The 27,279-nt window shown below is 42.8% G+C and overlaps 1 protein-coding gene across 1 annotated transcript in view; it reads left to right on the top strand.

Moving 5' to 3' along the window:
• Positions 1 to 70: 70 nt before the first annotated feature.
• The window catches only part of LOC105840148 (protein Wnt-1), a 47,001-nt gene continuing 19,792 nt past the window's right edge, over positions 71 to 27,279 (top strand). The window contains exon 1 of the mRNA XM_012686949.3: positions 71 to 2,035. Within this exon, the coding sequence (XP_012542403.1) occupies positions 1,965 to 2,035 (71 nt within the window). The 5' untranslated portion in view covers positions 71 to 1,964. The remainder of the gene's footprint in view (positions 2,036 to 27,279) is intronic.

Raw genomic sequence — 27,279 nt, forward strand, 5'->3', positions numbered from 1 at the left:
AATTTACATTTTAAAGAATAGCGATTAATTTAAATTAATATTTATCAAAATAGCTATCAAAATTTTTAATTGATTCTAGAGAGATAGAGAAATATTGAAATAAATTAAGGTTTGATTGACAATACATCAATATTGATTAAATAATTCTATTGGTGACTGGCAGGAAATAACGAAATAATTGCTCTGACAAGGAAAATAGAATTTCCTATTAACATAATGACGAGAAATGATTTAAATTATTATCATGGATTATATGAATTTAGCTGATATTTCAAGAATACAATATGTATGTACACGCGATATGTGTACTATAAAGATAAAAAATAGATGTAGTTTTATATAAAGTTATACATTATAAGAAAACTCATTTTTAGAATTTTTCGTAAGTGGAGATTATTTGCAGCTTTGTGCAACATTTATTTTTATATACTAATGTTTCTTAAATCTGCGCAGAATAATTTGAGCACACAATAAAAAGTTAAATATTTGATTACTTGTATTTGTTGTTTGCTATTGTTTGAAGTTTACGTCATGTTTAATGTTAACTTCCTTTTTTTAAACATAACAATTATACATAAATTTTAGGCCAGCGTACTTCTTATAATAATAAATAAAAAATAATAAGTCGTGGATCGAAATTTTTATATCGTTACGTGCAGCTCTTTCTAAAATGAAGTCATTAATCGTCTAGATGCTTTCTACATAAATTATCAGTCACCTTAATAAAACATAAACACTTTATCATCTCATAAAAAAAAGAATCAAACTTGCAAATTACTTTCTAATAGTCTAAGAAATAACAATAACATTCAATTTTCGTATCTAACTAATTTTTACCCGCCAAAAGCGGTTTCTTATCGGGGCACCAAATAATGACACTCTCCAGCGATAAATACTTACATTTAATATTACTTATCGCTAGTATACGCAAAGGGACACGAAAGTAACGGTAGCTTTTAAATGTCCTTCCTATGATATCGAGATGGAGAGGGAGGGGGGGGGGGGTGGTTTCGAAGCAGCGAGATGAAACGCGACGCAGCAAGGCCGCGGGTCGCGTCTCTCACGCGTAAAGTCCGGTGATGAGGAGACGCACAAGCGCGGAGTCGAGGAACGAATCGCGAGCGAGCTCGGCGTACGCGCTCGCAGCCTCTCGCACCGTCCCGTCGCCGTCGGTGCGCCGAAATGCTTAATTAGCGCGAGCGGGGCCTCGGAGGCTCCTCGGCCGCGCGGCCAATCGGCGTGCCGCGAACGAGCGGCGACTCCGCCCACCGTGTGAGCCCCGTGTTGCCCTTTTCCTCGTGACTCTGCCGGCCACAGTCCGTACGCGAACGTTCACGGAGCGTCGTCTGTCGCATCCGCGTGTCGGCTCCGCTCGGTTGCGGTCACCGACGTACATCGTGCTCGGGCCCTTCCACACCCCCCCCACCCCCCTCCCCCAGCCGCGACTTTTCGCGCTGGTTTACGCGCGCGACGAGTTTCCGTTTTTCGCCGAGGTGCAAAAATTCCCGCCGGCGGCGGCTCACGGTCGGCTCCCGAAGATTCTGCGAATCGCCGGTCGCGCGTCGCCGGAAACATGTAAGACGAGACGGGGATCCCGCGCGAAGTTTTGGAGAACTCTCGATCCGGCTCTTTCGAGCGCAGCGCGGAGTCGATCGCTCACCTTCTTTCTTTCTACTTTTGTCCGTTCTCTTTCCTCGCGCGCGATCTTCGACGGTTCGGATCCTCGCCGCGGCCCGCCGTTCGCGCGCGCGTTCGCGGAGAAAAACGATGCGAAACGCGGACCGTCGTTACCGGCGCATGTAAGAATGCGAGGTTAAGAAGCGCGCTCGCTCCAGTCACGTAATCTTCTTTCTCTGCTTCCACGGAGGAGATTCGATCTTCGGGGGATTTGGCGATCGAGTTGACAGAGAGAGAGAGAGAGAGAGAGAGAAAGAGAATCCCCGCACACGCAACGCACGCTCGTCATGTCAATGAGTTACCTGCTCGTGTCTTTGCTGATCGTCGCGTGGCAAAGCGGCGCACAAGCCAACTGGTGGTGAGTCAAAATTGTCTATATGTGTATCTTTTACTATTCTGAACAAGTGATTTTATATTTAGCCCGTTGTTAACTCTGAGATTAAAAATGCACGGCGCGATTATCAAGATGGGGTTTATTGAATCCCCGGCTGATCTCGTTGTAAAGAAACATTTAGAATGTTAGAATTCCGATGAAAAATTTCATATAAAATATGCTCATATTTGTTTATTACTAGTTTCTTTTCTTTTGTGAAATTTTTGTTTGGTATTGAAAAATAAGTCTGACTGAAAATACAAAAACTATTTAAAAAGATACTTTTTGGCATTATTGTTTTTTTTTTTCCAAAAGTCAGATATAAAAAATAAGAAAAAAATTACCCGTGTATTATCATATATATTTTTGATTCGCGGAATACATATTGATTACACGTGGACAATTTTTTCTTATTTTTTCAAACTTAATCTTTTGTAAAAAAAACAATCCGAAAATTATCTTTTTAATTAGTCTCCATATTTTCGGTACAACTATTATTTATTTTATATCAAATAGAAATTATACGCAAAAAAAAAGAAACTAGTATAAACATATATGGGTATATTTTATATATCTTTATATATGTTTTTATAAAAAAAAAATTGTTATCGGGACATTTGGAGTAAAAACTTTTATATATTTAAATATTACGAGTTCTTAAACTCAAGTTGTAGTAATAATATTGTTATAATTGAAAATTATTTAAAAATGATGTTTAATCTTGATTTTCTTTATAATAATAAGCACGGAGTCGTTGTGAAAATAATAGTATATCTTTTAATAAATGAGGTTCTGTTATTCTCTGCCTCACGTCCATTTCTATCAAAGTAGATTAATTTTAATCTTAGTTTAACTTACGTTTTTTAGTTTTGCAAAAATATAGAAAAAGATAATGAGATTATGGATAAAAATTAGAAAGAAATAAAAGGCGATTAACCTGCATTAGTAGAAATAGGTATCAGTAACGTTGGATTAAGTTCGATATTTAGCGTAGCCATCCAATCTCGAAGTTAAACAATTTTTCGAAAGAATATAATCTTATCTTGATAAAAATTGACCTGATAACTGGGAAAGTTATCAGGTTATAATTATTCTGACGCTCTTTCGACATTTTTTAGACTCTGATGTTGCGCCAAGATTATACATTTACAATTGCCACTATATTTTAGACTTTAACTAAGCTGATTGTATTGCGTATATTTCTCTATAATACTTTCACTACCGAGAACGCCTATTGACGCCTCCGGTTTATAGAAGAAGTCAGGGGCACCCAAAGACGCTTTATTTCTACTTACGTTCCATCCATTCGCGATCATCGCAAGTAACAATTAACTCGCAGGTAATTAAGATAATGTAAAAGTTAAAACATTAATCGAGATGGAAGGAATTAATGTAAGAAAATAATCAAAGAGATGTCATTTATAATAAAAAAAAAAAAATTATGTCCGTCTTAAGCGTAATTGAAAATTGTTGCTACAACAGTGCATCGTCTAATCTTAGTCTACGCTAATTTACGATTCCTTTTTAACTTGAAGTTATCCCCATGATAAAGATCTCTTTTGGAGATGGCAATCTTCCGCAACGGCGCGCTAAAAAGAGAGTAACAAAAGTTAATAACACGTTACGGACCTCAGAAGGATATCGTTATTATTTATCAAAATTAAGAAGAAGTTTATCTAGATTTATAATATCATTAGTGTGCAATCGCGTGCGCGCATGATCAGGGAATGCATTCTCCTGCAAGCATCATCTCTATCTACGGTAATTTCCTCCGGGAGACGAAGGCAAACTTGTCTCTCCCTCGTCTCTGCCCTCCTCCTTCTCTCTCTCTCTCTCTCTCTCTCTACTACCCCGCGACCGGCCAAATAAATGCGTTCTCCATCGCAGACAAATACCCTCCGCGAGTTCCGGACAGTCGATTATTTTTATTGACAAGACGATCGTGCATTGATGCCGCGCACGTATATACTAGCGAGAATACACGGCGCGATGGCGCGATGCGCTCCGCGGACGTGGATATCACGCGAGGAGAGTAATACCTCGTCTACGGGGAATATGCGCGGGCGTCCGAACCGTGCCGGCTTTCTTCGTGATTATTCGAATAGCAGCGTTACCTCCGAGACGTTGCCGCGCGCGCGGGGATCCAAAGCGGCGCGTCGTAAGTAGCGAGTTATTACGCGAGTTATGCTGAACGCCACTCAACGCCACCGGGTTCAAGGATACGAAAACCGCAGCTGTACAATTCTCGTAATCACGAAATATTTTGCCTCGCCTCGCGGGATTGACGGGCGGGCCCTTCTGCGAAGGGGAGAACGGGTCGGATTTATTTGATTTTGTAAGAAGAAGGTATACGACTTAGACGAAAGTAATCGCATTAATCCGTGCACATCAATGCGCAATGAATCGACCACGTAATTGTCGATAAATTGTCTTGAGGTTTTTTTTCCCCTTTCAAATTCGATTAAAGTTATTGAAATTCCAGCAGATAATAAGAAAAAAATAGTTGCAGTAATCACAATATAATTTATAGTTAGTTTTAGAACCAACCGTATTTTTTTATTCGATAATATAAATTATAGTCTGTTTGAATTTAAAATTACCCCTTAACTAAAATAATTGTACTATAAAACAATTATTATATAAGCATATGATTGTTATCAATAATAATAATAATAAGAATGATATTCCTGATTAAGATTATTTTACTATGCAATTGTAGTCGCAAATATCACACTTTCTTTTCAGTGTAAGATTAAATTTATGATTATTATAATTTTGTGATTTACTTAAAAATCTTATTTTCCGTAAGATGAAAAACAAATCTTTTTTCTTTCGACAATTACCTACGTTTAAGCGCATCTTCTTTTATAATTCGAGCACTTGGCAAGCCACTGAAACAAAGTTATCGCGGCGGAGAAATTCGCAAAAAAGAAAAAAAAACGGACTCAAGTCGCAGGGCAGGTATTAATTAAGTATGAAGGAAATACGAGTGATGACCGTGTCGAAAGTGGCTCCGGCGTAAATTTGAGGAATGTTCATCGACGCGCTGTGGACGGAGTCACGAATCCGTAATGGACGAATAATCCCCTTCGATCGGCCGAGCCGCCGCGAGCGAGCGAGATCGGAGGAAGCCCCGGCCACGTAATGGCTACACGAGCGAGCGTATACCGCTACGGCATACGGCAGGTAGCGACACAACGTGCCCCCCCTTACAATCTTAAATGAGGAAGAGAGACCGGTCGATCCTTTACGGTCGGGCATGATTTTCTACCCAGATATTTCATTTCCGACAAACCCGTTCCCTCGGGCGATTAATTCGCCCCCACCCCCTCTTTTCCCCCTCGCTATCGGCGCGCGTGGCGAATCTGCCGATTAGGGTCACCGATACGCCGATATATTGGAAAGTATCCATCGACCATCCGTCTCGCATTTAACGTCGATTGTACGGCATAATGATATTTAATACATGGCGAACGATACTCCGGCATCAAGTCGCAGAGACCATGCCTTGTGTTACAAGAACGAGACATGTCTCTCCTTGAATTGTTGTGCATCTTTCGCTTCTAATTGATATTCTCGACTTTATTTGGATTTCTTACACCGAGAAAAAAAAGTTGATTCAACAAAACGCTTAGTTGCGGGCTGCCAACAAAAGATACTTAATGTAACAATATTTGCTGTTAATGCAAGTGCAATGATGTTGATTGAACTATGTATTTATATTGCCATACCAATACCAAGACTTTCTGTTGACACGGGTTAACACTGTTAAGATAAACGAACGAGTAGTAAAAGCATCTTTTTAAATAGACATTGCAATTGGCCTTGGGGAGAAATTTATGCAGATATTTAATTCGATTGCGACCCGCTGTTATATTATCCCTTTATTCTTATAATTCTTTTCCATCTAAGGTTATATATTTCACATCCTTACTCTACTGATACTTGTACACCATGTTAGCCTCTACCCCGTTTAATACCAAAAAAGCACGTAATTGTCCGTTTAGTTGGCTATCGACGAGTACGTCATCATGTTGGTCCCGTTCACATTCTCCTAGAGAATACCACTAACTAGGCTCGGCTATCGGTGATCATTAAAGAGTAGTCTCTACCGACTAAATTGAGAAGAACATCCCTGGAGAGCCGACTTGACTCTCCTATCCGATCGTGAAAACTAACGACGCGTAAGAATAAGGCGCGCTGGATGTACATCGACGAGATCAATCAACTCAGTTACCTATTACCGATCGCTTTTCAGATATTGCAATTGCAGCGATCTATCCTACGGGTGATCTATCGGTTATGATTGCGAAATATACATTCGAGAAATGCAGTCGTTTAAGTCGTTGGATCATTGCCTTTCTTTGGCGCGGCGGCGTTTGGCTCGTTTCTGCTTTCTTTTTTTCTCAAATAGTTTAATAAAGCGCACGTCAACGCGGTTGATTTCACGTCGTCATCATTATGGATGTCCATTGTGGCCCCGAGGTCTCGCGGCGAGTCATGAATTTTCAAAGCTCTCGATTCTCGCTACGGGAATGCGAGAGCCCCTCTGCGCGGATACGCGCCGCATTAATGGCACAGGGGGTGCCTCGAGCACGGTACTATCCCCGGTTTTAATGAGGTTTAACGAGGGCTTCCTTCCTTATTTTCAGCTTTTGTTTACCACTTCTCGAGCGGGCACTCGATTTATCGATCTCTCGCGCTCTTTTGCCATCGCGCGCGCCCATAGACTCGAACGTGTGCTTCGGAATTAGACGCGCACCCCTCGAGTTTGTTCCTGCCTTTCTCTTTCTCTCTGTTTCCTTCTCTTTCCCTCGACTTATTCGAGGGAAAAGCTCGGACACGATTTACTGCTCCTTCTTTTTCCTTCCCGCGTAAATTGTCGATGAAAATCTAGATGTATGCTATGTTTGCGACGTTCTTCGGATCGTTGTACTGTATACGAATTCTATTTTCACTCTCTCTCTCTCTCTCTCTTTGTCTCGTAATAAACTCTGCATGCATTATTCGAATAAGCAGAGCTGTGCTGCCTGGATAAAATGCAGGAAATGTAGCTTATTTAAATTTATGAAAAATTAAAGTGTGTAAAAATGTAGAAAACACGTTTTTGATCTTTATACATTAAATTGTAGATTTTAAGATTTCAAACGATATTTAATTTAAAGAATACAGTTTTACTATAAAGGATCTAAGAAAAATATTAATTAAATACAAATCTGTAATAATTTTATTGGATTATATAGAACGCTTAATAAATTGTTACATGGAAAAAGTCTTAAGGGCAAGTTCTAAGAAAAAATGTTAAATGTCGATATTTTTTGCAGTATTTTCTACCATGCTCTACATTATTATTTTGATGGACTAAAAATTATTTTCTATATCTAGCTAAAGATCTACACTGAGAAAAAAATGTTATTAGTTTGATTAAATTTTCCAACTGAATTAAATCTTGTCTATTCAAGTACTTTATATATTTCAATTAACTACATAACTACTTTGCATAAATTCTTGAATTGACAAAATTTTTATTTATTTGGAAAATTTTGTCAAATCAACAATATTTTTTTCTCAGTGTAGATATTCTAATAAAACTGTCTTCTTTCCGTGTGTGCGGATTGCGAACGGTGTCAAATGATTAAATAACCGCTGCAATTTTAACGGTACATATTAAAAGCGAAAAACAGAAGCTACCAGATTTTACAGTATCGGCATCTCGACACAAGCCGAAAGGTAAGCGAGCTCCTCGTGAGCGGATTACAAGTCTGAATGCCGAGGCCGAACCTGTCGTTCGCCCCGGTGTGATTGACGAAAAATGCAGCGGCGGCAACGACCAATGCGTCCGCACCCAATGACGAGGGAAGACGAGCGATCGAGACAAAGACGACGCCGCTGTCTTTTGAAACGTCACGATCTTCATAAAGAAATAGAAAGAACGGCGCGGCCGTAAACCAAACACGCAGCAGCGGAGCTTCACGAGGGTGAAGAGGGCGAGGGAGTGCGCAGCCGCCGTCGCCGCCGCCGCCGCCGCCGCCGCCGGGGCAGATTTAATAAAAGCGTCTTTATTGCCAAACGCGAGTCTCTCTCCGCGCCCGTCGGTGCGCGTTATAGTTGCACGCGCGCATCGTCTTTACGACGAGCGATTAAAATTGGTATTAACACTCCAACGTTACCCCCGCGGTAATCCCGGCCCCGTCGGTGTCGGCATGGGCCGCCGGCCATTATCGCTCCTCCTGAAACGACCCGGGGACGACGACGGTCAAGCCGGACACCCCCCGAATGACGATTTCGCGCGCTTTATTTCTCGCCGCTAGCCCGCACTTTTATCGGACGGCCGCACATCCGCCTGGGATGGTGATGACATTGCCGTGCGGCCCGGCAATGCCATCGCAGGAGTTCCTTTCCGTTTTAACGCGCGATCGTAACGCAACGACGGCGCGGTAACGGTCCCGATATATGAATGGGATGGTTAATAAATAATCGCACTGCGCGTGTATAATACAGAATAAATAAATATCTTATATATTTCTTGTATTTTTCATACGTTTCTAAATTGCGCATCGATTATTCGAGCTTGAAATTTAATTTCTTTCTCGAAGAAAAATCAGGAACCGTATAATTTGTGCAATTATGGCAAAAGAAATAATTTATAAAGAGAATAGAAAATATAGAGTAATCTCTTTCAATTCCATAGTTTTAATTATACAAGCTTCAATCGAAGTAAGTGATCATACAAAAGGATTCGAGAACAGAGTTATGTGCTCTTGCATTGATTATATCGCGTAGAAAACATTCAACAAAATTAACGGAAATGTCGATACGTTCGATCCTTGAACAGAATTTCATGACTAATAATAATTTTTATCAACTTTATATTCAGCTTTATATGATTTTGAATTACACATTAGTTATTATTCAATCTTAACATTTATTTCTTTGTCAAATACTACATATAAACTATAATTTGCGATTAAAAGAACAGATAATTTATGAACAAAGTAAAACATGAAGTGCTTTTCAATAGCTTTTATACAAGTTTCAATTAAAGTGAATGATCACACGAAAGATATTCACTGTGTTCCTGCGTCGTTCAGTTGTATCCATTGTAAAATCATATTCATCGAATGGGAAAAAGATATATTCCGTAACGACTCGTTTTTTTTTTTTAAGGACACGGGGATTTCCGAATTTAATAATGTACTTTACGCGAAGACAAAGGTGTGTCGTATCGCGGCGGAACGTAGGGGATGAGCCGTACGCGGCTCGTCGGAAATTCGATGACGGGATAAGGGCGCGCGATCTCGTCGTAATGTGCTTCGTTTCGCGCGATAGTATAGAAGCGGTTTATAGGGACGACGGGCGGCATCGCGGCCAATACGACGCGGGCGTCTCGTCGTACTTTAGTTACTGCTAGGACTCCCGGTCCTCGTATTTTTTTTATAAGACCCATATAAAAAGTACCGTAATATATGGCCTAGCCGTCTCGTAAAAATAAACGGCACCGCCGCCGATAACATGTTCCCCTTCGGCGCGACGTGTCAGCCCCTCGCGAAAGCCACCCCCCTCTGATCTGGGGCGGGAGGGGGCGGGAAGGGGAAGGGGGGGAGGGAGGGAGTGGCGCTACGCTACGCCATGGCCAGGCCGAAGGGATAAATCGGGATTACCGCGCGTTTCGTTAATTCGATCGTTCGGAATTCACCGAGCGGGCACACGCACCCCGATCGCGCCTATAAAATCCGCCCCCCCCGGCCGGAATTTCTATTTCCCCGCGTGTGTCGGCACTACCGCGCGCTCGCAACGCTCGCAAGTTACGCAAGATGAATTTTTCTGCGAAACCCTCGAGCGTTCGAGAGGTCCGTACCGCCGAATCCTGCGTGGCGCGTTAATAATAACCTCGCGATGCGTTGGAAGCCTGAAGGATCATCGAACGGCCACGGCACACGGAGGCTTCAGTGGCGCGCGGCAAAAACCTAATAGCATCCTGTTTTGTTTAGTATTTCTCGTTTTACATCGAGCGAGCGAGCAAGAGAGAGAGAGAGAGAGAGAGAGAGAGAGAGAGAGAGAGAGAGAGAGAGAGAGAGAGAGATCGAAAAGAAAGAGTGAAGCTGCATTCTCCTTGACCCCTCGTCCTGCTAACCGTCTCTTCCTCTTGCTCGAAGAATCTCCGACAAAGGAGGCCGCCGCGAGCTTTGGTAGCATGCCTTCGGGACTCCTGCGGCAATGTTTCCCTGGAGCCTGAGATATATTGTCATAACGAAGAAGCCGGGTTAGGCTACACCGGGCTACTTCTCTTTTTGAGAGAAGCAGTCCCCCGCCTCCTCTCTCTCTCTCTCTCTCTTCTCTCTCTCTCTCTCTCTCCTCTTCCGCCTTGTCCTATTCTACCTTTCTCCTTGTCTCACCCTCTCTCTTTTGTGCACGTCCACTTTCCAATTTTCCAGAACGATTCCGTTCTGTACGTGCGAATTCCGAGTTTTTTTTTTCCTTCCTCGAGAGACGCACGATCGGCCCTGATACGCTGATTACGCCGGTACAACAGAGCGTACATCCGGAACCAAATTGTTCCGGACGTTGACAAACGAAAGGAAGGAAATGACGAATCGGCTACCGAACTTGGCTGCCGAATTCCTTTGGGGCGCAAATCACATGCGGGAACACGTAGCGAGAGGAGAAAATAATTATACGGCGGCATCGTTAATGCTCGAGTTCCTCCATCAAAAGTACTTGTCGGGTTAAACAATCAGTTTTTTGTAGCCAGCGGGAGTCGGGAGAGCGCCGTTCGGGCGATTTTTGTTCCTTTTTTTTGCCCCCTCCCTTTTTTTTAATATATACACACACAGTAACGGCCGTTCCTCGTGCCGGGCGCAATTTTTTTTTCTTCCTTGGGTTGTACGCGGCCGGCCCGTTCGTTATTTGCACTCGCTTTTGCGATCGCGCGCGCGGTCATTGTTTCCCGTACGCCGCGCCGACGTAACATTTTTTCGCGGCGCGGCGTAATTAACCGCGCAAATGTTCATATTCATCAAGGAAACAATAACCTTGTTAGCTCGCGGTCGACCCGCGGCTCCATAGAACGCGCAGTGCCCGGAAGGCACGTCGCGATTGACGTATTGGATTGATAAATATCGGGAATGTCGAGCGTTTCAATGGTGGCGACCACGCTGCAGCTCCCTTCTCTCCCCCACCCCCACCCCTTCCTCCCCTTATCCCCTTGCTCGGTTCGTGCGCGACCGCGCAATCCGTGCGCGAAAGATAGATTTTCTCACGGCTCCCGGCGAGACGCGTGATCTCGCGAGACGCGTCTGATAATCGAGATCGACGGGCGTCGCTGTATCCGCGATGGACTGAAAAGTATTGGGAAAACGTCAGACGGCTCCGCACGTACATCTCGCGCCGTGCTGCAGACCGTAGATAGACTATCGGCGACGCGCACACTTGTTGAACGCGTGGTTTATCTTGGTCTATAGATCACTCAGAGAGTCTAACGAGTCTTTCCCCCCCCCCACTGACTTCTCCCTTAATTCACCTTACTCGTCTCTCTCCTTGCTCGCGAAGGTGCAGTCGCGATTAACGCGATGTTATTACAGCCGACCTGTGTAATATTGTAATCGCGCGACTGTTCGCGTTACACTGCAATCTCTCTTGGAAGTTTAGAACTAAGTAGTATGCATATTGCGTAACACACTTCAAGTAGAGATAGGTGAATAAACAGTCAAATCTTGATGCTTTTTTGTATGATTTATACATTTTCATTCGAACTGCGCGCTGTTACTTTCAACGCAGCTACTTAAAATGAAATTAGATTAGTAACATATCACAGTATTAAATACATAAAATTAATTAAATTAAGAGATATTAATTAAGTCAATTTAATTAAGAGATTTCCACTCCCAAATATTAAAGAATTATTGCGAAAAATATTATCTATTTGAACCCGAATCTCCTTGCATTCTGTGCATCTTTTAGATTTATTGAAAAAACATTTATTAATATCCATTTTAAACGCGACGGTGCGCAATATTATTTCTTTTATTTATTTATTTTTTTAAATTACGACGTACCTAAAACATTTCTGTGGCAATCGAGGAAAGTTTGAAATAAAAGGAAATAGAAAGATGTTTTGCGAAAAGTGATTGATGAGATATATTAAAATTATGTACTTCCGACTAGATAAAATTCAATTTTTACATCTTTTTACATTTGTTTTGAATCCATAAAGAACTGAAGAATTACGTCAAATTACGGAAGTTGCTTGGAAGTTTTGTATTGTTTGTTTCGAACCGAATGTCTTTATTTTCGTGATTCTATAGTAAAACTTCTTGTAAAACTGCGAAAAGCTCCATGCTATTATTTGCGTCGCCTGCGCCGTTCTCCACAGTTACTTCGATCCGATCGAAACTTTCGCGAATATTTGCCGATTATCGGGTCTTGGTATTCTTCCGAGAAACTCGGATCGATATTATCGCATTAGAAAGTTTCGAAATCCGCGGCGTGAGAAACGAGATATCTGACCGAACGGATGAAACTCCTACATCGAATTTTTGATCTATCTGTCCCTGCAATTTGGTGGAAAGTGCATTGCGATAACGTATATACATACGAAACTTTGCACGAATAGAAGGAACATGGCGGCGACGATGATTTGACTCCGCAGGCAGCAGCCCCAAGAGCTACTCTCTCTCTCTCTCTCTCTCTCTCTCTCTCTCTCTCTCTCTCTCTCTCTCTCTCTCTCGTTCTTGTATTATTCAAGTCGCCATTATTGGACCCCTTGGTCCGGCTGTGCGACACGCTCTCTCGCCCCCGCGGGACGACGCAATTGCATCTGCTCGGAATGAGAGTGTGCGAGAGAGAGAGAGAGAGAGAGAGAGAGGAAGGGAGTGGGTCCACTACTCGCCGCGTATCGCAGCCGTGCCGAAGGAGAAGCACCGTGGGCGTTTAACCCCTCGATGTGAACTTCGGATCTAGTTACTTAAGTTCGGTGCTCGTTCAAATAAAAGGAGGAGTGTAATTTATGGCCGGCGAGATATCGGCACACGCAGGACCGCAGAAGGGGTGAGAAGCAACGGAGGGGGCGGGGGATAGCCAGAGGACGGAATAAAAATGAAACGCAGTCATTGATCCGGATGGGACAGGATAGGATAGCACAGGAAGTGAAACGGAAGTGAGCGAAGACGAAGGTGGGCGAAGAATAAATGAGCCGGAGTATTTTACTTATTCTTTCAAATATGAAATATTATCGTAACGATATATCGATTTTGCCTTCGTCTCTTATGTGTCTAAAGACAGAAAGGAAAACAAAAAGTTCAGAAATTTATATAAAAGAAATTCTAGAGCGCACGTCTTTAATATAAATTAGATAATAACATTCATATTTATTTTAACAACTCTCTTCGAAACAAATTTGTATGAAATTATGACAATATATTCTTTGCAATGAAAAATCCGTTGTTTTACTATAATTATCTTCAAACAATTATATTACGTTTTTAATTAACGAGTTTTAATTAACTTAAAATTCGTTTCCCCAGCTAGAATATAATGATGTTAAAATTAATAATCTCAAAACTGCATCCCCCTTTTCTATCTCTGCTTCTGATGAGATGCAGTTATAAGTTTGGCTGAAATCGGCAAATAAACGGCACTCCTAATGATTAATCCAAGCAACAATTAACCTATGCAGAGTTGAATAAGCTAGTAAATTATGCATAAGATAATTTCTCCTTTTTTATATATGCTACAGCGATAATTTCAGCGATAAATCAACGGGATCTTATCGAGAAACTTTAGGCTGAATGCAAAACCCTTTAGAAGCACGGCGCAAACTTTCCTTCACGCGATTCCGTGGGGTCAGTACTCCAGACACGCCGCCGCCGCCGCCGTCTCGTATATCGCGAATACCGAACTAACATTTATCCGATGCGTTTTTGTCTTAACGAGAGCACACGCAAATCACGAGAGCCATTCTAATTGTGGGCAGCGGGGGGCGGGAGTGAGTCGAGGGGAGGGGGAAGGGGGAAGGGGGAAGGGGGAGGGAGAGAAAATCGTTGAGAATCGCAATCCCGTGGCCTGACATAAATTAGCCGTGGCTTAAATCCCGGCTCTAATCCATCATAAATAACTCCGTTTCGCAGATGCTGTACATGCGTGCGCATGGGGATTCCGTCCCCTAAATTATTTCGAAAAGATCTCGCGGCCCACGTGCTGCACGCCCGTCGGACGCGTACGCGTATACGTGCGTAGTATATGTATATTCGACTAGTGCTTAACCACCTGCCAAATACGCGAGACACTTTTTAATCCGCATTGACGATTTATTCGCGCGGATTCTCGAGCGCGCTCGACGGTGCTCCGCGGTACTTTGCTGAAGCGGAAACCTTTCCCCGTTATCCGCACACGCGTTTCTTTTTCAAACGCTCTCTCCGTCAGAATTGCAATTTTTTTCTTCACTCTCCAAAATGGGGGCTCGCGGTGACACAAGTGACGCGAATATTAATGGGCAATCAAGTCGTATTTTATGCAAAACTTAAAAGTAAAAGTATAAAATTCGCGCACGTTGAGTATTCAAAGTTTGGCTCTCGGCGATCATCCGGGAGGTGCGAGGAATCGGCTGAGCGATACATCTGGTTCGCGAAACTTAATAGTCAATAATAAATGTTAAATGGCCCCATCCGCGTCTCGAAGGCATATATAGCCGCGCAGTATCGTACGTCGAACCCCGGATCTTTAATATTAATGGTCAAGTTAGTAGACACCCTCTCTTTCCCCGAGATGTAATGACGTCGATGATGGGCGACACCGCGCACCCACGTGCGCCCTACGTTTTGTGCATTCATGTATCGAATGCGAGCAGGTGAATGGCAGGCGAATATGTCTCTCCAGGGTCTCCGTAGTCGCTTTCTTGTGTGTGTTTTTTTTTTAACGCGTTCCCACGTCAAGCTACACGGAAAGAATTTTCTCTTAAAAATTATCCGGAAAATCGTGTGGTAATCGTGGGACAACGTAAACCTTGAAGAATTTTACTATACTTTTGAAAAAATTTACTAAAATTTGGCAAAATTTTGTAAATTTTACTATCTATTTACTTCTAACGAATTTTACTAAAACTTTGCTCAATTTTATTAAAATTTTAGTAAATTTTAGTAAATTTTATTAAAAGTATGGTAACATTCTTCAAGGTTTACGTTGTCTCACAATTACCACGATTTTCAGGGTAATTTTTATGAGAAAATTCTCTCCGTGTATAGGGAGGCGAGATATCCCGTCCAGAAAAACGAAATAAATGTTACGTAAAAATGGAGTATCGAATTTTCGACTATATACCACGTGATAACAAACGCGTAAGGCCGCGTGAAGGGCGGGCGTTTGAGTTCCCGTGTATAAAAAGAAAAAAAAAAGAAGAGGGAAATCGAATCGCAATTCGCGCGTTTCTCCCAATTAACTTTGTTGATCCGTCGACGGTCCCGTCCGCCGGGGCTGTTGAAAGATTTTATTCGCATCGTGCCGTTTCATCGCTTGCAATTGCTCACGCGGTACGCGCGTAACGCAGCCCGATGATTACGTGTTACTTAATTACTCGTCTCTGTCGGGGGAGCATCGCGCGGGGCACGAACGCGAGATCAATTAATTATACCTGACTTGCGCGCCACTGCGCCACACGGCGTTTCTCCGTTCGGTAATAACATCTCGTAACGCCCGTAGCTATTAAAACTCTCTCTCCGAGCGAGGCGCGAGCAATCGCGCAAACTCCATTAAGGCGCGCGCGGTCTGCCGCCGTGTGTTTCCTCACTTATATTGTACATCACATACATGCCAAGCGCCAAGCTTTAAATCGGTCGCAAAATTTATATTAAAACATCTGTCAGATGGCCGTTCTCTCGTAAAAGCTCGTAAACCCCGCGCTCGCACGAAGCAATGATTACTAAATAAAGTTTTTGCACCTGCTGCAGTAGGTAGGTAGGTTGGTAGGTAGGTAGGTAGGTAGGTAGGTACTTATTGTTGGGTAACTGGGAAGGATCACCGCGGTATTTCGTAGCGCGTTAATGAGAAGCAATTTGCTGTTTTAGTGCTGCGTGAAGTGTTTTAACAACGGTCCCGTAGTCTGGACTTAAAAAAGAGGGCACGGAAAATTGAATGATCTCATACTTGCGAGCTTTGACTGGGATAATTTCCCCATGTTTTTGTTTCCTTTTTGGAGATCTTGAGACGATTTCAAATAAATAAATACTATCTTATTAATTTCTATTGATTATTTATTAAGTAAAAAATAGATTTTGGAAATTTCAATAAAACTGTATTAATTGCTGTAGAAAAATTTTGTTAGCGAAACTTTTTTAATGAGGTCTTTTTAAATTTATATTTGTATCGAATATATATAAATAAATTTAATATAACATAAATTTTGTATACCATATTATATATTTTCAGATTGATTGTTTGTATATGTTATGACAAAATGTCATATCAAAAATTATATATGGTATTTAATTAAATAGATTTTTATAAGATTTTCGGGGTTTTGAAATCGAAAGAAAATTTAGCTATTGGATGAATGCAAAAATTTTTATGAATAGATTGTAACCAATTTTTCTGTTTAAATGCCGATAGGCAGTTGACCTGCCAACGTTTAATTTATCAGAAATTTCTTCTGAAATTCGTGGGTTTATGAATTGTGCATTTTGTCATCATTAATATCAGAAAACCGTCTACAGGGTTATTCGTCCTTAAGATTGAAATCGCGCGTTTAATGAATTATCTTTTGCAGGTTGTAATTAACACAACTTCCTCTCTCTAACTTTCTGATTTTCTCGCTATTTTGAGTATTTATTTCTCTCCAAAATTTGTACATCATCATTACACTAAAGCTCATTTCTTCGCTCATTTTTTTTTTATTTAATAACTCGAACGTAATTAATTTCTTTTCTAAACGATAGTTGATAGTATTATTTTTTTTAGCGATATGTAATACATTAACATGTCTACGTTAACAGTGCAATAAGAAAAGCGTTAATTACAACATCTATTGAAAACTTATCAAAATTTTTGTATTTATCTAACGTTTTAACAAAATCGTTTAGTTTAGCTGCAGTTAAATTTCTTATTTTGTTAGTAAATGATTTATCGTATATACGCTTTAATATGGAAGAACCCTATCTCTCATTATTGAGGTTCTGAAACATCAATCTTCATTTCTTTAGATAAGTAAAGGTGTAATCTGCTCAGGGTCCCGGCTAGAGCGACCATACTCCAGCTTGTTCTAATCTAGCCACGGACGGGCAGAGGAAACACGAAGAAATGGAAAGAAGCGCAGAGAAGGAAGTGGAGGAAAAAAACAAACAGTTTTCCCGTCCGGTTTTCCGCGTTCCATGCGATCTCTTACCTCTTTGCCGTCGCTGTCGGGATTTTCCGCGGTATTGATATGGAGGGAAAAAAATGAGATGGTCGGAAGGGTGGAGGGGGGGGGGTGGAAGAGGACGAATCCGTGATAACTGGGGCGTAATGCGCGCGGAGAGCCATGGATGAGAGGGGACATGAAATGGAGAGAGCACTCTCGATTTGCCAGTGGCTCGACCTTCCCGGTCGATCTTTTGTCAGGAACAAGTTTCTCATGGAAAAGGGGCACCACGATGGTGGCGTATAAGAGGGCGGGAGGTACACGGGACATAGAGAGACGAGAAGAGCAGCAGCAGCAGTAGCAGGAGCGGGGGGGGGCGGCAGGGGCAGTCAGCGGGGGTGGGAAAAATGGCGAATCTCGCTAACAAGCTTTCGAGGAAACTTGTGGGAAACAAGCTCGAGGCTGGTTTCGTAGCTCAAGTGTACTCGAGCGGAGAAAGCTGAGCGTGCACACGCGTGTATTCTCTCTTCCTTTTTTTTATTTCTCTCTCTCTCTCTCTCTCTCTCTCTTGCTTTTTGCTCTCTTTTCCCGCTTCCTTTCCGGGATCGTCGTCCCTTGCCTCCTTCTCAAGCTCTTTCGCCCCCTTCCTCTCTCCCTCGCTTGTTCTGTTTTGCGTAACACACACGCCACATCGACGTGCTCGAGCGCTCCACCCTTTACACCGTGATGTTCTCTCGAAAATCCAACCCTTTTTCAGCCCGGCCGACCAATGGGTGCTCCCGCACCCGTTGTATCCGCCGGTGCTTACATCGCCATTTTTCGTTGTTCGGCCGGTTTCGAAATTTCATTCGTTTCCCTTTACGTGTCCTCTCCCGCGAACAATCTCTTTGGGCCGCTTCCGGTACACTTCTCGAGCAGATGTTCTCCAAAAGACGAGAGAAAGAATTCGCTCGCTGCCTCCCTCGGCTTCCTAGCGTCGCCGCTAGCGTTGCTCTTATCCTCTTCCACCTCCTGTTCCTTCTCTTCGTCTCGCCACAATATTCCCGCTGATATCACGGCGCTCTTTCAATTCCGACCGCGAATTTGCCGGAGTGCTGCTGCCGGTTCTCGAGCGCCGTGCCGTTGTCGTACACAATATCACGTTGGCAGTTCCTAAAGGGATCTATATATTCATGAAATTTCTGTATAACGTACCCTCGTATTTGAATTTTAAATTTTCACCTACCCTTTTCTATTTTAATTTTTTACTCACATTTTTTACTTTGCATTATTATTATTATTATTTATTTTAATGTATGTAAACATTATTATATACATGATAAATTATATATTATATATTATATATTATATACATATTGTTATACATAAAAGTACGAAGGGATGCAATTAGGTTAAAAAATATGTCAAAATCACGTCCACAAAAGAAATTATAATGAGATTTCCTAAATGACGGCTCAACTCTCAACTCGACGGAAGAAATGTCCTCGTTACGAGGGGGAATAATAATGCGCGAGTACGTAGGTACCAGCATAACGTTCCTCGTTCTCTCTCTCTCCCTCCCTCTCCCCTTTGCTCCCTTCGTCAGACATTTTCAGTTTCGAGTGTTGACGCGAATCCTCGCGCGCGCGATCCCCGTAACGACGCTTTATTACTTATTTGGGCAGAACAGAAAGAGCCACGCGAGAATGCGAAGAATGCGAGTTTTTCGCCAGAACGAAGCCGCGGGAAGCTAACGCGAGCGCCCCTTTTTGCCTCCCCCTTGCCACCCCCGGCCGTCGGTTTCGCGCGCGGCCGCGTAGCGATGCGCGTGCATATAGATGAGACCGGAACTAGACGTGTAAACAAACAGGCAAACAAGCTGCATTCAGCATCCCGCGGATTGTTCCGTGAATTTTGCAGCAGTCATATTCATTTCTGAGATTGGCTTCTTCCAGCTTAGCGTGCGCTCGCTCCACCGGCGAGTGCCAGAAGAAGGGTGGAGCGATTCCATCTATCGGAGATACGAGGGGAGGCATTCGAAATGGACCCGGGAGCGAGAGAGCGCGGCGGAACAACGGGACAGTCACTAGAAATGAGAAGAGGAAGAAGAAGAAGAAGAGGAAGTGAGCGTCCGCGGATCGATCGATTCGTCTTGCCAGAGGAAAAACTCGCGATCTCCCGGCCCGTCGGGTCGATATTCGCCTTACCATTTCGCCGGAAAAGCCGCCCGCCGATAAAATCTAGTCAGCCCGGTCGCGCCAGATTTCAGTTTCCCGCGAAATTGTGACTATCCGTCGAGAAATTGAGCCGCGCGCCTTATCTCGTGACATTTGGATGGGATAGGAATCTTATGCGGGCTTCGCCCGCCGCGAGAGACGACGTAATATTAAATAATAGAGGCTTCGAAAAACGACGACGAGAAAATTCGTTTTGGCACGCTTTGGTATCCTTGACTATCCCGGCTGTCTGTGAATCCGTCTCGTCGCGAAAAGCCCTCGCGATCTCTCTCTCTCTCTCTCCGTTGCAAATACTACGGAAGCCGTTCGCCAGGACAATTTACGATCACCCTGGGTCCGCAGGGAGAGAGACTCGCGCGCTACAATTTTCTCGAAAAATTTTCCGCGGTATCGCGCGACAATCGAACCGGACGAGGTGCGCGTTTATCTCGCTATTATACGCAAAAAAAAATAAATAAAAGAAACTTGTCGCGAGAATAATTCAGATAGACGACTTTACGATCTCTCTCTTCCTCGGGGGAATCCCCTCGCTCTTTCGTCCATTTATCTCCGATATCCACCGTGTTGTCCCACTCTTAATGGCGACCGCCATTTATAAAGGCTCTTTTATCATATCTCTCGTATGCAATCTTAATTTTATTCCTCTGGAAATTGTCCGTGTATTCCCTTTGAGTATTTTTTCCTTAAGCAGTCGGGCAATCCCCGCTATCGCTGATACCCCCGTGCTGAACGACCGGCGTTAAAAAAAAGAAGTAATCGCTACTACAGATAAACGTCGCAGTTTAGAAGCCGACTCCGGCTTTTTGTTCGGGGATATCGCCAAATCTTGAAGAGAAAAAAGAATTAATAACCGAAGGAGGTCATAATTATGTCCCGCCTGCGTGCCACCTTAATTCGGCGTTTTTGGCGCGCGGCACCCCGCGTCAGCGCGGCGTACATTAAAGCCAACGTTAAATCGCGGCTATTTTCGGAAGGTAGGTCTTCACTTTCTCTCTCTCCCTCTCTCCCCCTCCCTCTCTCTTTTTCGTCTCCTCTTGGAACGCCGCGACGTTCCAACGCAGAAAGGGATCGCGCGGAAAGGAATCCGCGACATCTCTCATAAACACAAAATCAATTTTAATCCTTGCATACCGGGCGGTCGCCCTCGCGCGTTTATTTATAAGCTTCGAAATCCGCTTCCTGTAGCACAGACGGTTTTCGCAGCTGCGTCATAGATTTCGTTCCGTCCTTCGCTTCCCTCGAAGAGAGATGCCTGTGGGAAAAATTAACCCTCCGCTTATTTGCGTTTCGCGAAAAAAAGTGCAAAGTACCGTGCATTTCTTTTACATACATTGTGTTATACATTTAGAAAAAGAAATTTAAAAAATGCTATTATTTCCTGGCCGAACGTGAGCATCTTTTCGACGGTCGCGCTTCTTCTTCCAGAAATTATCTGCATCCGCGCGCTCTCACTTTTTTTCTCTTCTCCCGCTTTCTTCCCGCGCGTCTCGACTGGAAAATTTAATTAAACTCACGTGTGGCTGTAAATTATCGCGCTATCGACAGGGATGTCAGGTGGGACTCGTCGCTCGGCGAAGACGCAAGGGTGAGGAGGCCGGGGGAGGGGAGGGGAGGGCGCGTACGGCCGAGGGGCGGCAGGGATCGCACCAGAGAGTGTGGTATAGTAATACATTTCGTGTTGTGGCCGCTGTTAGCACCGTTAAACTAGCCTTTACTGTTCCGCCTCAGCCTTTGAACGTCGCCGACGTCTACTCGGCCGCGGCCAGCAGCCGTTGAGCAATAAAACGCGTTCACCATAAAATGCCGCGTCTCCACCGAGCGGAGAGCTGCGTGACCTCGGCTGTTGCTCCCCCTCCCTCTCCCCCCCCCCGCCCCGCCTCTCGTCACACAAAATACGTTGTTCTTGCTCCGTACGACCGAGTCACGCTTGGTCTACGAGTTTCGTGCGACACGAGTTTAGTCGCGCGTGCAAAAAAGAGATGGAGAAAGAGAGAGGGAGAGAGAGAGAACCTAACTGATAAAGTTATGACTCCGTCAACATAGCCCAGGATTTAGGACCGAACTCTCTTGAATCCCGAGTTTCGTCTAGCACGCGTGACGAGTTGCGCGATAAAGCATTTCTGTCGGACTGATAATCGCGGGTGGTCGCGTTAAGCTCGCTATTAAATCTTGGGTAATGACGAAGATAAGCCGAGCCGAAGGTGCGCGCGCGTTTCCCGGAGAGTGTCGTCAAACGCACCGATGATAAAAGTGTTACAGCTTTCTTCCTACACACAACACAATAAATGACTTATGTCCGTCCGAAGTAACGTGTACTGTTGAGTTTGTGCAATGACCTGCAATCCATCCATTTATACATTATTCTCTCGCGATTTATGGCTATAAGTAATCTCGAGATAATCGTAATATATTGTATTTATTGCATGAAAATTGATCCCATTCTGTTTCATTTTTTTACTAACCCGTGATTGAAGGGGATGATATTTTTTGAGCATCCTAAACTTCTATCGAGAAGACCTGTCTCACGAAATGAAAGACGAAAATTATGTTCGGCTGATGATTTATACAGTTTCGCTTTTTTTTTTTTTATAAATTATTAATAAAAATAAGTATTAGTTAACGAGAAACTTAAGTATTTTAAAGTATTTTAATTCATAAATTGAGTATTTTCGAAGACGTAAACTTAAAGTTTTTATTTCCAATTTATTTTGTCTGCCTTGATTTTTGAATGATGTCATTGATACCGCTAATATAAAGGTACTTACTTCTTTTCGAATAACCCATATCAAATATTTTTCAAACAACAGTTTTCCGAGAGCGGTGGAGCGTAATCGAGCGAATGATCGACCATACGATAAAAGTCTTCGAGGAGCACGTGAAGGGCCGCCATTGTCCAAAGGATACCGATAGTACTTGCGAAAGAGTGGTCTACTGTCGCTTTGAATATATCTATTTTTAGCGTACGCCATGATAGAACGTATATTCCAAGTTTGCCACGATTCGCTCGTTCTGCATATACATTTTTCTTAAATTTCGCGCGATAAACCGTCGCGTTTTGCGAGCGCAAATTACACTGCGCGCAGTCGGGGAAACTCACCGTTTTACCAGACACAAAAATTATACAATGCCTGGATAATCGATAGCCTGGATCTATTGTGTGTCGAAAGAGTAACCTGTGCTCTCATATATCTAAAGTAGGCCGCTCGCGTAGGTGCATAATATCCGCGATCGCGGATCACGATACGAAGAAATGCGGCGCACGTGACGACACGGTGCAAATTTCTGCGGTTTTGCGTGCGTCGTCTTATTTTTATAATTTTAAAATTAAGTCTGCTCTTATCGCGCCCGCGGGCGTTCCCGATTACTGCCGCACGTGAAACGTCGCACGACGGAGAGCTGCGAAAAATTTATTCGACAAAATTACCGGTAAATTCCGCGGTTGACGCGATTGCAAAGGGACAAAGTCCTCGGCCCTCGCGGGGTGCAGATGATATACTCGTTTTTTCGTAAATTACGGAACAGGCGGGCAGAAGAAACGAGCTCGATGCGCGGCAGCGCTTGCAACGTTTCGCCTTAAGAAAAAAAAAAGGGGGGGCAAGAGGAAAAAGGCGCACACGCGGCATTCACATCCGGCCGCGCACATCCTCCCCCCGACTCGTCCGAGAGAGGCTGACCGTCAAAGATAACGTACGGCGGCGCTTCCGAAAAATCTCGTCTTTGAAGTGACGCGGCCTGCAAAAGCGCGAGGGCGTTCGCTCGGCACCGACGCCGCCGCACGTTTACGCGTCCCGAGGCGAGGATTTTTATTTCGAGAACGTATCTTCAGCGCGCATCTCGCGCGGCTTTATAGGTAGAAACGATCAAGACGCGTCTGGGAATCAGCGTTCAGTCACTTTCGGTAGATCGAACACGGTTTCTTCCTTTGCGAAAGAGACTGTCAATTTGTCGCTATAGTTTTCGTTATTATATCTCTTGTATTTATATTTAGCGACCCCTGGGTCTTTAACGAAATTTCTCTTGAGTCAGCGTGATGATCATTCTAGTCACGCCAGTTCCATTCCGTGTAGCTTTTTCGAAGGTAATTTAAAAACGCAGTACAACAGATATTTTAATTATTAAGTTGAAATAATTACCCGGGGCAATTTTTATTCTTTATCAGCGAGAAAATGAAATTCGCAATAGTTTACTGATTAAATTTAGTTCGCCTGTTGTTTTATTTCTTACTTAAAAAAGAAATATATTCATTGATGTACGTATGTAATAATTTCAAATACTAATAAATTATAGATCAATCACAATAATACGTATGTACTTAATAATAATAATGATTTTTAATTGGGACGTAAGACGATTTTCCCTTTTCATTATTGAACTAAATGCGATATAATTGCCTTACTTTACTCCCTCGCTCGTTTGCGACGAGAGAGAGAGAGAGGGAGAAATTACAATGTCACGATTTCACGACTCTGCGGGTCGAGATTGGCCAGATTCCTCGGAGCACACGAGACAATGGCTTAATAAGCGGAAAATCCATAACGTAAGGGCGAAACGGGCGGGCGAGGGGAGGAGGCCGGTTTAGAGGGTAAACACCGGGGTAATTGGGAGAAAGCATAAAGAATTTTCTGCTAAATTGAGCCGCTTCCGTTGAGATGGAATTTCTCCCGGTGGCTCCTACCTTCATACCGGCGCGACGACGTAGCCGCAATGAAAGTTTTCCAATAAGAAACGAAAGAGCTAATCAGACTTTCTCATGTTGTACCAGCACGAGGGGGGGAACTCAATGGACCGTGTATCTATGTTTGTGTCTCAGCCGAAAGTCTCTTTCTCTCGCCGTGTTGCCGCGTCCGTTCCTACCGTTGGGCACCCGCGCTCTTGTTCTCTCCGTTTTTTTAGCTCGAGATACCCTGGTTCGATCTCTGCCGCGCGTTCCTTTTTGCTCGTCCTCTTTTTGCCTCCTTTTATCAATGTACTCTTGTCAGCCCGACAAACAAGTTGGAAAAATGTCCCGCGTTGCTTTCAATTATTCGTCTAGAATCAACGAGATTTTAGAACACTTCTTTTTTTAATCTTGAAAATGCAAATTACGATCACTCGGATTTTAATACCTTTTTTTTGGTGTTAAAATCGTATGAGAGATTATTATACAATGATAAATGACGATAAATATTAAAGTATTTATGGATTAATGAACAAAATCGCAACAGCAATTCGTAAGACGCCTCGTAAGTGGCATTGGCACACATCGCTCTTCTACACGATCTAATTTGTACGATCTAACGATGCGTGTTTGGACAAATGTCTGGCGGTGAAACGTACGATGAAGCGCATACATCGCGATACTTCACGTGATTTCGCGCGCTAATTCGTAGGGCCAGTCAATCTCGAAGTTCCCTCGCCGCTTCGGAGACCCGTTTGAACCCGAGAGTCACGTCACGCGTGTATACGTGATTCACGATATTGTATTATTTTACTTCATGTTTACATTTTACATTTCGAGTAATACGACGAGGATTTATCGGGCGCGGCTGTAACCGCGAAAGTTATCTTCCACGCTCTCCGTCCGCGATTATTCTCAGCGTATACTTGCGCGTCGCGCTTTGATCCCACCCGGCGGGCAAACAAAAAACTGCACGTCGAAGGTACGACGACGACGGCGACGTTGGCCGCGGTCTCGTGCTCGCGAACGCGTGGAGATTACCGCGCGTGTCTTTCAGCAATTCGAACAATTTCGAGACCGAGCGACATAGAATATTCATGAGTGGAGAGATCCTCCCGCTGCAAAAACTCTGCGGACTTTGGGAAGAAAGAAACAAGTAGATTGTTTCATATAATGTACTGTTGGATATTAAGAGACCAATTCCTTGGGTTAAATGACATTATTTTTAACTTCTCCGTGTCGAGATTTATTATTTTATTATGAAATATGTAGTTAAAAGAATGATTTCATCTAGTTTCATTTCTGTGATCGAATTAATTAATTTCTGTGACTTAATTTCCAAGTAAGCAACATTCGTATTAACGTTTGCATTTAGTAAATGATAAATTTGAGTCAATTTAATGTTTAATATTTCTTGAGTCTGTTTAATTGTTTAACATCATTGTTTTGGTTAAATTAACATTTTGAGTAAGGTCAATATAGGAATGATTAAAAGTAATTCAAATTGAATTATAATTTAACACTAAAAAAATATGGGCATCACGGTTTATAAGGACATTTTTTTAAATTCATAGTCAGTGTTTCGTATAAAAGTGTAATACTGGATAGTATATTAAATTGGCCAGTAATTAAAATACTTAAATTACAAGTATGAAAAGCCCTATTGATAGTACTTTTAATACTAAAAATGAGTAATAATTATTGACCAATTTAATACTGTTCAGTATTACGTTTTAATAAGAGGTTTAGCAGTGTACGATATTTGTAAAAGCAAAGTTAGAACGATTTATCCGTGCGCTGAGAAAAAGATACTTAAAAACTTTAAAGGATATAAATTTACTTCACTAAAATAAATCTTCACTCAAATACGGTGAAATAAAATTTTATTCCCTGCCATTGAACCATTGATAACAAAAACGAAATATATTTCACAGAAATTTGTGTATTTTGTCATCACAGTCAAATTTTCTTCACAAATAATAAATATCGAGGAAAACGTCACAAGTACATTCGCTCGCTGATATTTCCATATTTTTTTCTCAGCGTGCGTAATCTCGAAGCTGTCCCTTACGATTTCCCACGCGAAAAGACTCCCTTCGGGCCCGATAGAGGAGCTCGGACTCGGTCCCAGCTTACATCGTACATGCGGTCTGTGTAAGTCCCATAAGCCAATAATGGACCCCGCACCGACGAAATGGTTTCGAAGATTTGAGGAACGCGGCGAGAGGCCGCGGCACAAAGCGCGCCGCCCGAGCCGAGCTCTGCCTGCAAGATAATTGTCTTCTTAGCGAAGGTATACACGCGCATATACCGCGAGCAAAGAGAAAGAGAGAGAGAGGCGGTGAGGTATGAATGGTGGTCTCACACACGGCGACACACGCGGGACAAAATAAATACTGTGTCGGCCGCTGTTACGTTGTGTCTCACGTCGAAACCGTGTATACACGGCGGGTCGAGAGTGCCAAAGCCATCCACTCGATCTTTCACTTTTCGTTCTCGACCGAGCGATCTCGATGATAATTTTTCATTCGCGCGCGAAAGAAATAAAGCGATATTTTTGCGGAGAAAAAAAAGAGCATGCCACAATTTCCCCGTCGGTTGTTCGCGTCATTCCTGGATGGTAATAAACGGATTATCTGGACGATGTACCGCGCCCTATTTGTACACACAAGATGGTATACGGCAATGATTTTAATGACTCATACTGTGTGATCAATTCAATTTCCTTAACTGCGATGTATCGAAATAAATTAGGATTGAAATGTAAAATCATCCTAATGATTACATCATAAATTTTGAAAAATATTAATTAGTACAAAATATTATTATTGAGTATATAATTGGATGGCAATCAATAAATAATTTATTATAAATCGAGAATAAGTAAAAGTTTGATGTTATTACAGCGAGAATGTTTTAAAAGCCACGATAAGGATGAATAGCCTTCTAAACACTGAGAAGGAAATTTTAATTTGACTAAACTTTTCAACTGGATCAAAATTATTCAGTTCAAGTATTGATTCATTTAACT

This window comes from Monomorium pharaonis, chromosome 11, assembly GCF_013373865.1.
Source record: "Monomorium pharaonis isolate MP-MQ-018 chromosome 11, ASM1337386v2, whole genome shotgun sequence".
Classification (NCBI taxonomy): domain Eukaryota; kingdom Metazoa; phylum Arthropoda; class Insecta; order Hymenoptera; family Formicidae; genus Monomorium; species Monomorium pharaonis.